General features: G+C 47.9%; 1 protein-coding gene across 4 annotated transcripts in view; it reads left to right on the top strand.

Annotated features, from left to right (window-relative positions):
- OSBP2 (oxysterol binding protein 2) overlaps positions 1-13,442 on the top strand; it is a 181,073-nt gene that overhangs the window by 7,571 nt on the left and 160,060 nt on the right. The window contains exon 2 of one of the 4 annotated variants that reach the window (XM_070628511.1): positions 8,262-8,394. Coding sequence is in view for 3 of the 4 variants with exons in the window: in XM_070628510.1 (XP_070484611.1) it covers positions 8,556-9,634 (1,079 nt within the window). In the remaining variant the exon portion in view is untranslated. The other 3 variants (XM_070628510.1, XM_070628509.1, XM_070628517.1) reach the window with 3 other exon arrangements.

The following is a 13,442-nucleotide window of genomic DNA, read 5'->3' as shown; positions in this document are numbered from 1 at the left end:
AAGTGAGGTCACCAGACCAGAATGTCCCAGAGGTGGATCCCAAGCCCTTTCTGCTGGGCCTGGACAGATCCCTCGGTGACCACAAGAGGTCAGCAGACACTTGTGTGCTCAGCTAGGATCTGCTGGAAGGCCTGTGTGTCAGGGTCTGGGAGGGAGGCCAAGTTGTTTAATTCCTGGGGACCCCTAGCACAAACAGGTAGGGGCAGCTCCTTGAACTGTGAAGTGTTACTCTGGGTATTACAATTCAGAGCCGGGTCCAGCTGCTGACTTTGGAATTCCGCATGGCTATGAGGGCTGAGAGGGCAGAGCCAGGAGCAGGCCTTGGACTAGGACTCCCTGCCTCCCCCAGCAACCTTTCTCTGGGCTTCAGCTCTCCCACCTGCAACTAGGTGGGCGCAGTGCTGGTGGCTGATCTCTGCACTTCCAGAGTTCAGATCCAGTTCTCAGATCCTGAGATGTGGCACAGAGCTTTACACACATAATGCTCCATAAATACCTGCTGAGTGGATGGGAGCAACTCCTGCTCTGAGGAAAGCCAGAAAAATCCAGGCTTAACAAAATGATAATTTGATAATTTGTCGTGATTTTTGCTTTACTAATGTATTTATCACTTAACAAATTGTTTTCTGATGGAATTCCTTTAACCAGTGTGCTCATCTGGGAGCATTTTCAAAGGTTCTCTCGCCAAGTCATTGTTATTCAAGTGCACATCCCCCCTAGGGTTGAGTTGGCTCTCAGCCGGTAGGACTCCCCCACCCAGAAGCTTTGTGTGATGGTCTTTCTCGTTTCTCCCTGTGGCTCACCGGCAGTCACGTTCCATTTCAGCATGTGTTTACTGAGCTCCTCATGGGGCCCAGGCACTCTTGTAGGTGCTGGAAGTCTTGTAGGTGCTGGAAGTAAACAAAACCGACTCAAATCCCCTGTCCTCATGGAGCTTGTTCTATGTAATGGAGTCCCTAGAGGACAAAGAGAATCCCATAAAAACCCCGGCTGATGGTGGCTGAGCCTTTTTTGGGCTCTACAGAGAGAATCGGTTTGAGCTACATTTGCCCTCATCAGCCCTTTGGCCCCTGGAAGTGCTGCCCACAAGCCTTGAGGGCCACATATGTCCTCATCCCTCGGGGCTGCAGTGAGGTTTCATTCATCTGATGTGCCTGGGCCCTCAGGCGGATGGCTCAGTTGGAATCTCGTCTCTGCCTCTCAGGAGAAGTCGTTTCACTCTCTCAGAGCTTCAGCTTCCTCATCTGAAAACCAGGAGGAATTGCACCTACTTCAGAAGCTTGTTCTGAGAACCCAGTGAGCTAATGCTCGTTAAGAACCTGGCACGAAGCCCGGCACCTCATGGGGTAAATGTGAAGGGCGTTGTGGTGACGATTGTAATTATTGTGCTATACTTGGAATTGACATGTAAACCTCAAGAGGCAGCTTGGTGCAGGGAAGTGAGCCCCAGAATAAGGATCTAGAGATAGGGGTTCAGCTTCTGTGACTCCTTAATTTGCTCTAAACTCTGGACAACATACATCCTATCTCTAGGCCTTGGTGGATTTCTCTCTTTCTTCATATTTCAGTTAATCCCTAAGGAGGAGGAAGTTGGACTGAGATACATCCATAGCCTATTAGGGACCTCGTAGCCTCCTTAGGTCAGTGAACCTGGTCATAGAACAATGGCCAGTCATTGGGGCCCCAGAGCCAAGCCTTCTTCAGATAATGCTAGGGGGCTGAGTGCACAGGCTTTACGAGAATGAAATGGCCATGGGAAAAAATTGTTCCTTAGCTTCATTCAAAGGGCAAATTAGAGGACTGGGAGGGCCTGATCCTGTGGAACCTAGCTTTCCAAGCTTTTTTCCCATTCTCCTTCCCATGAGCCAAATCTCATGAATTCTCTCTCTTCTCCAAAGAGGCTTCTTAGTTTTTTACTTCTGAGCCTTTGATCCTACTGTTCACCCTGCTAGGAATACAGCCCTCCCTCACCTCCACCTGAGGAAATTCAGCTCCGACCCTTCCAGGCCTGGCTCCTGGTCCACCTTCTTCACAGAGCCTGCCCTGATGTGAGCTCTTCCTTCCTAGGCTGGACTCACTCCATCCGTCTCATACCTTGTGCCCTCATCATCCACTAACCTGCCTTAGTTCTCTCATGGGACCAGGAGCTCCTGCCAGGCACGGGCTGGACAAGTTGGCAAAATGGAGGCTTGGCTACTCCTTTCTTTGTGAAATTTGCATCCTGTACCACCGACTGTATTCTCTGGAGCTCTCAGGTCATTTCCAAAGTGTTTTTCTATTTTCTGTTTCCTTCTGTTGCCTCAGAGATTCTGCATCCTCCATCACTGAGGAATCGACTCCCCAGAAAGGTTTTCAAACAAAACCTGTGATTTCTATCATGCTAAGCAGAGGGCAAAGCAGAGGTTGCTAACTAATAGTCCTCCTGGGGCTGGCAGCAGGGATGTTAACTTTGATCAACACCATGTTTTCCTCGTTGTTGCATTTAAGCACTTTGGGTGGTGTGTGCAAGCTCTGGTTAGCCACAGCTGCCACCACTGTGTATTGTCCTCAGGCTGAGTGCGCTTACTTCCCTGGCCCCTGAAGACTGTGTTTGTGATTGCCCCAAGGTGTTAGAACATAGGTTCCTTTAAAATATTTAACTAGTTTCTAAATATTTGAAGTTGTGATACAGGTACTATATACAAAATTGATTTATATGGGCATTTGATGAAAGGAGAATTCCCGTCTTCCTCCTCTCTGGGGCCACTGCGTTAATAGTTTCTATGCATCTTTCCATAAATGTCCTAAGAGCACAGGTTCTTAAAGTCAAGTTTGTGGTCTTAAATTGTATGTAAAATTTCAGGTGTAAGTGCCCATTTGTACATTCCTCATAATCTTAAAGGAGTCCACAGTCCCCTACATTAAGAACCACTGACTTTGAGACTTCTAGCTCAGGACGTTTGACTAGCACCCATGTTTCCCTCCCATCTTTCTTGAGACCCTACTGAAATAAAAGTATAGAAAATTCAAAAAGTACTAAACACTTTACAGCAAAGAGAACTAGAAAGAAGACTATTCGACAAATATTCATTGAGTTCATATTATATGCCAAGTCTTCTTGTAGGCCCTGATGACAGAGCAGTGAAAGAAATCTGACAAAAATTCCTGCCCTCCTGGAGTTTACCTTATAATAAGAAGAGACAGAAGTCAACCAAGTACATAATTTAGAAAGTGACAGGGGCTGGCCCCGTGGCTGAGTGGTTAAGTTTGCGTGCTCTGCTTTGGTGGTCCAGGGTTTTGCTGGGTCGGATCCTGGATGCGGACATGGCACCACTCATCAGGCCACGCTGGGGTGGTGTCCCACATGCCACGACTAGAAGGACCCACAACTAAAATATACAACTATGTACTAGGGGGGACTTGGGCAGAAAAAGCAGGAAAAAAAAGAAGATTGGCAACAGTTGTTAGCTCAGGTGCCAACCTTTAAAAAAAAAAAAGTGACAAATGCTGGGAGAAAAGGAAAATGGTTAAGAGGGCTTGGGAAGGCCATGCTGGGGGTGTTTCAATTTTAGATAGGGATAGATCACGGATGAAGGAGAGATTTCAGTAAGTATAGAAAGAGGATGAGCGCGCTTGGTGAATGAAACAGGTGGAAGCAGCGCCTGAAATCATTCTCTTAGCCAACTAAAAAGGAGGTGGGAGCCAGTTGACTTGAAAGAACCCAGGGAGTCTTTGGGCTTAAAGTCAACAGGTTACAGAAGAGGGTAGAAGGGAGGACAGGGAACTAAAATGGGGGATTTTATTCCTTAAACTGGTTAGTGACCCCATGGGTGTCTTGTATGGTTATTCGTATGCACTACATATATTTTGCAATATTCTTTTGTATCTACTCAGTATACAGTAAACATAGACTCACACACAACCTAGGGCGGGGGCGGGGAGACAGCCGCCCTACCCTTCTCGACACTCAGCTTTGTAAAGTGCAGGTAACATTTCTCCCAAGCAGAAAACAGTATGGCTCTTCTCTGAAGCAATTGAATTAAATATCTGAGGGCAGCTAGGGCTTGCAGTGTGGATGTTGGCACCACAGAATAGAGCCCTCCTGACTGCTGTTTATGATTCTGCCCCACACAGAGCTTCCAGCCAGATATTCTCATTTAGCAAAGGGACCGGAGGTAAGACAGACCTAATTGTGTAAGAGCAGAGGAAACTTACACCAATTCGTTTTACAAGATACTAGCTAAGGGGCATATAGCCAGAAAGCAGCCACCCTGGGATTTGAACCGAGGCCTGCCTTGTAAACTTGTGCTCGTAGCTACATACTGCCCTGCCTCCCTCTTAGCTCGTGAATCTCCTTTCCTTGGTAAAATGAGACACAAATCAGCATCTACATTTGTTAGCTCTGGCCACAAGCTTGTAGGGGAATCTGTCTAGATTTTGAGTGAAAGCCCATAGGAGCTGGAAGGCCTGGGTTCTTATCCAATTAGCAATGTGACCTTGAACTCAGACATATGGGGACAGTTGTCCCTGCCATCTCACAGGGCTGACCTCAGGTGGAAGAGATGCTGTGACCAGCTCTGCAGTGTGAGGTTGGATCAGCTGTCCCAGAGCCGTCCAGCCCACAAGGGCCTTCACTGCTTGTCACACTTTAGCTTTTCCTGCTCCTAAGGTCCTTAGGGGAAGCCTAGCAGGGCTTCTTTTGGGGGGGTGGGGTGGGGAGGGATCTGGTGTCTATTGTGTTACTGCACAAGTGGACAGACTTTGGGGCTAAAGAACCTTCTGTTTGAATCTTGGTTCCCCGTTTGCCCGAGGTGTGATTCTGGGCAGGCCTCTTTAGCTCTGTGATCCTCACTTTCCTCTTGTGTAAAAACAAATCATGAATGGACCTTACAAGGTTGTTGTACAGGTAAGACAAATACTATATGATTTCACTCATGTGGAAGTTAAAGAAACAAATAGATAAGGAGAACAGATTGGTGGGTACCAGAGGGGAAGGTGTTGGGTAAAAGGGGTAAATGGGTACATGTGTCTGGTGATGGATGGAAAGTAGACTTTTCATGTGAACATGATGCAGTCTATACAGAAGCCGAAATATAATGATATTCAACTGAAATTTACACAGTTAAAAACCAATGTGACCTCAATAAAATAAAAAAATAAAAAGGTAGGAGGTGAGGTTTGTAAAAGGCCCAACATTTGTAAAACAAGAGCTTTTTATGGTAATTTTCAAACATACACAAAAGCAGAGAAAACAATATAATGTATGCACATGTACCCGTCACCCACTTTTAACATCAACACCTGCCCATTCTTCTTTCATCTACCCTCCATCCTCACTTTTTTAAAAAAAACTTGGACTATTTTAAAGCAAATCCAGTATATCATATAATTTCACCCATAAATATGTCAGAATGTATCTCCACAGATAAAGCCTTAAAAAAACAATCACAATACCATTATAACACATATAACACAATAATTTCTTACTACTCTCTAAAACCCAATCTGTGTTCAATATTGCCCAATTATCTCTGAAAGGTATTTTTTACAGTTGGTTTGTTTGAATCAGGATCCAAACATGGTTTACATATTGCATCTGGTTGACATGTCTTTTTAAAATTGATAACATTTTTCTATTCCCATCTTTTTTCCCTAGGCCATGTATTTGTTGAATAAAACAAGTAATTTGAATATAGATTTTCCTATTTTATGGATTTGGCTGATTGACTTCTTGGGTCATTTAGCATATTCCTCTGTGCTCTGCATTTCTTTTATGTTGGTCACGCTAGAAGCTTGATTAGATTCAGGTTTAGGGGTCTTTTTGGAGGGTTGGGGAGGGGAGAAGTAAAAGTACTTCACAGGCAGAGATAGGTGTTTCCTACTGGGTCACATCCAGAGGCACATAGTGTCCTGTCATTGCACTTTTGGTGACGCTAAGATCAATCTGTAGATTCAGCTGATGTCAGCCTCATCTGTCCTTTATGAGGTTCCCCATCAACCCCATCACCTGCAAGCTATCATTGCCTAGATCTGTTACTTCATCAGTGGTTGCCAAAAGATAATGTTGTCTTCTAATTTTGTCATTTCTTCTGCATTTATTAGCAAATTCTTCTATAAAGATTTTCCCATCATAAACTCCTTGGTTACTATGAGATAGAGGGTACAGACTTAATTCTTTCCCTTTATTATCAGTTTTCAAAATAATGAGTTAGTGTTGGAGTAACCTCCAGAGGTGACCCATGTGGGTTTTTTTGTTTTGTTTTTTCTTTTTGTAACTTTAGGAACTTCTGAGTTCAACTTATGGATCTTATATATTTGATGTTTTGACCCATTTTAATCATTATTCCTTTTCATGCTCAAATTGTCCCTTTGGTCAGTGGGAGCCCCTTTAAGTTGGCCTTTGAATCCTTTTGACACACAGTGGTCTTGAATAGCCTCGTTACTTTCTGGCATGACAAAATGTCTCAGGCAGGCTCATCTGGCATATTTCCTGCACCACATCTGCAGTCAGCCCTTCTCCAACTGGTAGAATCTGGCACTTTAAAAGTGAAAAGTCTCCCTTGTGCCCAGGAGGCCCACTTTCTGTAGGATAAAGGATACTTCTGATAGTGTGGTGTCCATCTAATTCCCAGAGCTAGATGCTGAGCTCTCTCATTTCCCAGACAAGGTGTTCTCTCCTGAGTTGGGACTTCATGCATGCTGATTCCTTTGCCTTGAATGCCCTTCTACTCCTTGTCCCTCTGACTCAGTGCAAACCTTGCCCTTCCTGTGACACATTCACCCACTCTGGCAGGTGACTTAGGCCCTGTCATCCGTTTGTTGCAGCAGTCAAAACATAGCATTAAGCATTTGTTTGCTAGATGGCTTCCCTCCTTGGGGTTGCAAACATGTCTGGCACATACATAGCAGGCCCTGAGCTTTTCCCATTTTCGTGCCTGTTTTCCAAGCATGTCAACCTTGGTCTCATCTCTTTCTGCTCTGGTCTCTGTTTAATTCGTTTCACCAAACATTTCACCGAGCACCCTCTAGATACATCACCAGAGAATATTTACTGAGCATCTACTATCAAATGTACGTTACATACATGATTTTATTATTCTCAACCTGTGAGGTAGGGATTATTATACTCATTTTACAGATGAGCAAGAGGAAGCTCAGTGAGGTGGCTGAAAGTCCCACAGCTATGGAGTGGCTGGACTAGGATTTCTTTAGTGCATCTGACTCCTAAAGCCCAAGATTTTCCCTCCATATCACTGTCCATCAAATGTGGTCCATGATCCACCCACATCAGAAATGCCCAGGGAGCTCATTAAAATGCATGCCTGGATTCCACCTCAGACCTACTGACTCAGAATCCCAGGGAGATGGGGATGGAAAACTAAATTTCTAATGTTTCCCTAGAATGATTTTAAACAATTATTATTATTTTTGAAACAGTTATTATTATTTTGAAACAGTTAAAACATTCAAAAGGTTCAAAAGAGTATAAGTGAAAGGCAAGCAGCCCACTCCATTCTCCAGTTGCCCAGTTCTCCCCTACCTGCTGCAAAGAGGCAATCACTTTTCCTTGGGGTGACTCAACACACTGAAATTTGAGAACCACCTTTGTACTTATGGGCTAGACCCAAATGGGCAGGTTTCTGCACTCCAGAGCTCACAGCGAAACTGCAGGTAAGACCACCGTTCAGGGGCAGGTGCCCCAGAAAGGGGTCCCCGAGTCACCAGCAAAGATGGCAGGGACTCCTGCTTAGGGGAGTGTCTGCACCTGTTGTTTCTAGGACCTTAAAGTCTGCTCAGCTCCTGCCATCACTTCATGTAGGAGGCAGGTCCCTGCACAGGTAACTTTGTCACAAGCAAAGATCAGGAATGAACAGTGGGTAAGGGGAGGTAAGACACGTTAGGATGAGCAGGGGGAGCCTGCATAGAGGTCTAGAGCTGGAAGGGTCTGAGTAGAAGCCTAATATCCAACCTTTCAACTTGTGTTTCCGATTATTTGTGGTAACCATCCGCTTTTCCCTGTAGGATAGATTATTTAAAATCTGTGATGTTTAACCTTTCTAGGATCATAGACTCCTTTGGGAATCCCGTTAGAACTATGGACCTTCTCCCCAGAAAACTGCATAGACACGTAGAACTCCGTAGACTATTGCAGAAGCTTCACAGACCGCCAGCCAAGATTACTCAGGGATATCTAGGAGGCCCAAGTTAAGAACTCCGCTTTTAGATGTGTTCCTTGTTGTACTATAACTCGGTTTACAAAAACTCTTTCTCTGTTCGTTTAGAGAGCCTAAACTATGTCGCCACTTGCAGCGAAGTGCCCTGGCAGTGAACCAGAGGCCAGCTGGCCTAGGAAGTGGAGGCAGCTGTGGTTTCGGGCCACTGAGCCAGATTGCCGCGGGAAGCACCCACAGACAGGTAATGGCTGCCATGGGGGACGGTGGGCCTCTTCCCCAGCTTTTAGTGTCATCCGGCCGGGCCGGAACCCTGTGCTTCGGGAGCATTTGGTGATCTGTAAGCACAGCACCTGCACCCCCCACCCCCGCTTTCCTGGGTTTCGGGGAGCGAACCCACCCCGGATGGGGGAGCGCCGGCGCACGACCCCGCCCGCAGAGCTGCGCTGGGAGCCACCGGGCTCCGCATTCATCATTGTTCCTCCAGCGCCTGGCACGGGTTGGGGCACAGGCAGGGATGGTGGCCTGAAGCGCGCCGTCCCTTCCGCGTCGCCCTCCTGCCAAGCTCTCACCCCCAGGTGTTTCCACGGCGCTTTCAAGGGCCAGACCCTGACCGGGGCGCTGGCGACGCGAGAGGGACAGAAGTCCAAGCCCTGCCTGCTGCGCGCTGGGCGGGCAACAGCCAGCGGGCGCAGGAGGCACCGGGCGGCGGAGGGACCTGCGCGCGCCCCCGCCTCGCGCCGCGCGCCCCTGACGGCGCCCCCGGCCCCGCCCCCGGCCTCCGCCTCCCGCTTCCCCCCTCCCCTCGACGCGGCCGCGCTCCGGTCGGCCGGCTCTATGGGGAAAGCGGCCGCTCTGTGCAGAGGCGGCGGCTTCGGTGGCCGCTCCCGTGGGCTCTCGTCGCTGTTCACGGTTGTCCCCTGCCTGTCCTGCCACACGGCGGCGCCGAGCATGAGCGCTTCCACACCCGGCTCCGAGCCGGAGCCCAAGCCTCAGCCCCAGCCAGTGCCCGAGCCTGTGCCTCAGCCGGTGTCAGAACAGGTGTCACAGCCAGCTTCTGAGCCGGTGCCAAGATCGGAGCCTGAGTCCGAGAAGACGTCTGAGCCAACGCCAGGGTCCAAAGAGGAATCGGAACCGCTGCAGGGGTTGGGGACGGGGTCAGGGCCACGGCAAGAGTTGCGCTCAAGTGTAGGTGCTGGGCCACTCACAAAGGGCTCATCCGAGCAGCTACCAGCGCTGGAGCCAACAGTGGGGCGCGTGTCCTTGACCAAATCTGAGCCAAAGCCTCTGCCTCTTCTGCGACCGGGACACGTGAGGACGTCTCTTGGGTCTCCAATGTCAGGGGCTGCTAGGACCTCCACTGCCCCCACGGTCGAACTGCCTCTGGACAGCTTGAAGGGCTGGCTCCTCAAGTGGACCAACTACCTGAAGGGCTACCAGCGCCGCTGGTTCGTGCTCAGCAATGGCCTGCTGTCTTATTACAGGTATGCAAGTGTCAGGGTGGGGCATCTGAGTTTGGAGGGTGGTGATGCTGCAGTGATGGTGAGAGAGGACATCCAGGGTTGGAGGACACCGCCACTAGCCTAGGGTTGTTTGGGAACATGCCCTCTAGTAAGGAGAAATAATGCCTCCGGCCAGCCTCCAAGGGCTGGGGTGCTGGCCTCTGGCATGAGAGCCCCCTGTGGACATCACCTCTGGCACGCTTGGGTTTAGGGAGTGAGGGAGTTATCTGGGGTCTCAGGGCCCCTCTAGTGTTGGTAGTTGTGGGACCTGGGGTGGCAAGTCACAGTCAGCCCCCCAACTCCTTAATTCAGGAGCTTTCTGGTTTAGGAGCTAAGATCATTGTGTTAGGGATTGAGGGGGACAGTAACCTTGTTCATTCCTTGGGATCCACTCATGAGAAGGGCTGCCTGTTCCCTCCTCAGTTGGTCTCTCTGTCTCCCACCTTTCCTGATGCCTGCTGGTTGCCAGACCTTGGGCTGGGCACAGCAGCCCCCTAGATGTATCAGACTCAGCTCCTACCCTTCAGGAGCCCGTCTTGGCATTCTGTGGATAACCAGGAAGCATCCCACTGTGACCTTTCTTATCCCAGAAGCAGCATGGGATTCAAGTTGAAGTCCAGTAGTGAGATAGCTAACACTGTCTGCCCACCAACATTGATTGAAAGGAGGAAAGATGCTGAAGGCTTTCTCTCCTTCCTCACTGGCTATTGCCTTGGTATGTTCCCTGGGGATGGCTGGCTTAAACTCTGAGCTCTCAGGTCACTCTGTGCCATTGGTCTCAAACCTGAGTGAGCATCAGAATTCCCTGAAGGGCTTGTTGACACAGAGTGCTGGGCCCCCTGCTGAGTTTCTGCTGCAGTGGGTCTAGGAGGGGCCTGAGATTTGGCATTTCTGAAAGTTCCCAGGTGATGCTGCTCCATTGTCATTGCAAACAGGCGGGCCCTACTTTGCTGTTTGCTGAAACTCAGGTCACCTTTCTCACCTCACTTGGCCAGGCTGTATCCCTTCAGGTCACCTACCATAGGATTTATATGGTCCTTCCTGGCCTTTTTTGGAACATAGCCTCTAGAGGATGGTTGAGTCTATGATGTCTCTGAGAATTTGGGAGCTCCACTAAACTTAAGTGATGGTTCCCACTCCAAAACGGAGATCACTGTGTTTAATTCCTGGCAAAGGAGAAAGCTGACATGTGTTTCTTATGCGCCCTTCTCATGTGCTGTCTTCGTGCCCCTCGGCCCACTCGGTTGTATCATACAGATCACACTGAGTGTAATGTTTTTAGAGTTAGGCAACTAAGCAAAAAGGGATCCTTTCCAAACAGTGTCTTTATCTCACTTGCCATCCTCTGTCAGGTAAGTAAACATTTTACCAAAACAGGCAATGATAGGGATCATCAGTGATTTGCTAGAAATAAGTGTCACTCTGTCTTCTTAAAGGCAAGGGACGTAATACATGGGGCCTGTCGGCTGTGGACCACACACGCTGTTTTATGTTACATTCACTTATTTTATCCTCACAAGCACACTGTGAGTTGGGTTCCAGGGTTGTCCTGTTGTATAAATGAGGGGTTCTGAGATTTGACAGAGGGACATAGCTTGTCCGAAGTCACCAGCCCAGCAGGCAGCAGAGAGAGATTCTGACCTGGGCCTTTTGTACTCCAAAGTCTGTCCCTGTCCCAGATGTGTGTCCTTCTGCCCACTCATCCTTGAGTTCAGCATTTCTGAGTTATCTGTATTTTATCAGGTACTACTAACCTGTAGAGGTCAAGGTAATATTTACAAGTATAGTGTCCCACAGTGGCAAGAAGGCCTAGTTCTAGTGAAAGCAAAACCTGACCTCATGCATGTTTGTTGTTTTACTTTAATTGGAAGAGTGAAGATGTCCTGTCTTCTTTTCCTAAAATAACTCTGTGTAGAAAGTTGGCTGATTTCAAGGTAATCTCAAATGTGCAGATTCTCCAGGTAACTAAGGAAGATTCTTATTGCTTGCTGTTAAGGTTGTGGGGACAAAAACTGGTTTAGGGGAGGAAGGGATAGGACAAGTTTCTTGTGTGTGTGCTTGTGTAGTCCAACTTGGTAGTTTTATTTTGGGACATTTTTAGATTCCAAGATGGGCAAGATTATTGCTTGACTTGCCTGGGTGGAATGCATGACTCCTGACATTTGCACAGGAACAGTGCTCTCGTTTAGTCCCATGTGAGGCCAGTCTCAAAGATGTCCTCATTCCCATTTTATTGGAAGGGAAACTGAGGCATAATGAAAGAGCTCCGGTGGCTTACCCAGAGGCCCCCAGTTTGTGGGCTATGCCTAAATGCTTCTGGAGATGAGTGAGTCTCCGTGTGCAGAAAAGGCCCTTCTGAGGTGCAGCCAAGATCGCCACTTCTTCCCTGTACTCCAGTTCTGCCTTCTGGAAAACACTTGGGTCTGCCTTTCCTCATGCCTCCCGGCACTTCAGGTGTTTGACACTGCTCTCCTGTTCTTGCTTCTGATCTGAATCCTGCCTTCCAGACCAGGCATGGCCATCCTGCCTGCTGAGGTCAAGAACTGAGCACCCTCCAGGCCCATGGCTCGTAATCCTGACAGCAGCAGGGTGGGTTATCTGGGGCTCCGTCTGTGCCCAGTACCATGTGTGTGTTATCTCCTCCCACCTTCCCCACACCCCTAGCCCTCACTGGTTCTCCAAGTGTGTGTGGCTGGAATGGAGGCAAGATTCAGGTGCTTGTGAGCTGAAAACAGAGTAAAAGAATTTTTATTTGTGATCTCCTTTCCTTAGGGGCCAGGTAGAATCAGGTTTACCTGCTGGGCTGATGTGACTGTTGGAGAAGGAATCAGAGCCATTTCTCTTGCTAGCTTCCCTTTTGGAAAGACCATTCTTTTTTTTTTTTTTTTAAACTAAGTGAAGCCTGGTGTTTGGAGAAATTTCTTTGGAGAAAATATGGGCACATATTTCTTGTGCTCCCTCCTCCATCTCATCCTCCAGCCTGCCCCACTCCAGGATAACCACCACCCCAAATCCTGGTCACCCTCCCCTTTCTTTCCTTTTTATTTAGTTTTATCTCATCTACGTGAAATTTTAAACAACATATTTTTCATTTCAACCATTTTTAGCTTTATAAAAAAGGATATTTATTCAACTGTGTATGATTTTGCGGGTATTTATTTTGACTGCTTTGTAACAGTCCAGGATGTGAGTGTCCCACTTTTTCTTTATGCATTTTCTTCTTGATGGGTGACTGTGAAAATTCTTGTACACGTGCAGGAGTTCCTCTTGGGTTAAATCGTTGGGTTGTGGAGAGTGTGAATACTCACCTTACGTAATGCCAAACTATTTTCCAAAGCAGTTGTACCAATTCATACTCCCACCGGCAATTAGAGATTTTGTGGACCTGTATCCTTTGCAACACTTGGTATTGTCAGCATTGATTTTGCCAGTCAAGTAGGTGTACTGGGGTATCTTGTAGTCTTGACCTGCATTTCAATCCCCATTATTTTTATCTTGATAGAAAATCAGTGGGGGGGGCTGGCCCCATGGCCAAGAGGTTAAGTTCCCACGCTTCGCTGAGGTAGCCCAGAGTTTTGCCAGTTTGGATCCTGGGCATGGACATGGCACCGCTCATCAGCCATGCTGAGGCGGTATCCCACATGCCACAACTAGAAGGACCCACAACTAAGAATATACAACTATGTACCCGGGGGCTTTGGGGATAAAAAGAAAAAAAAAATTAAAAAAAAGAAAAGATCCGTTGGGGTTTGGATTAGAGCTTCTCAGTTGAGTATGGCTTCCTCGGGTA

This window comes from Equus przewalskii, chromosome 7 (assembly GCF_037783145.1).
Source record: "Equus przewalskii isolate Varuska chromosome 7, EquPr2, whole genome shotgun sequence".
Classification (NCBI taxonomy): domain Eukaryota; kingdom Metazoa; phylum Chordata; class Mammalia; order Perissodactyla; family Equidae; genus Equus; species Equus przewalskii.
The sequence above is the reverse complement of the archived record's forward strand: the minus strand, read 5'-3'. Positions and strand labels throughout refer to the sequence as shown.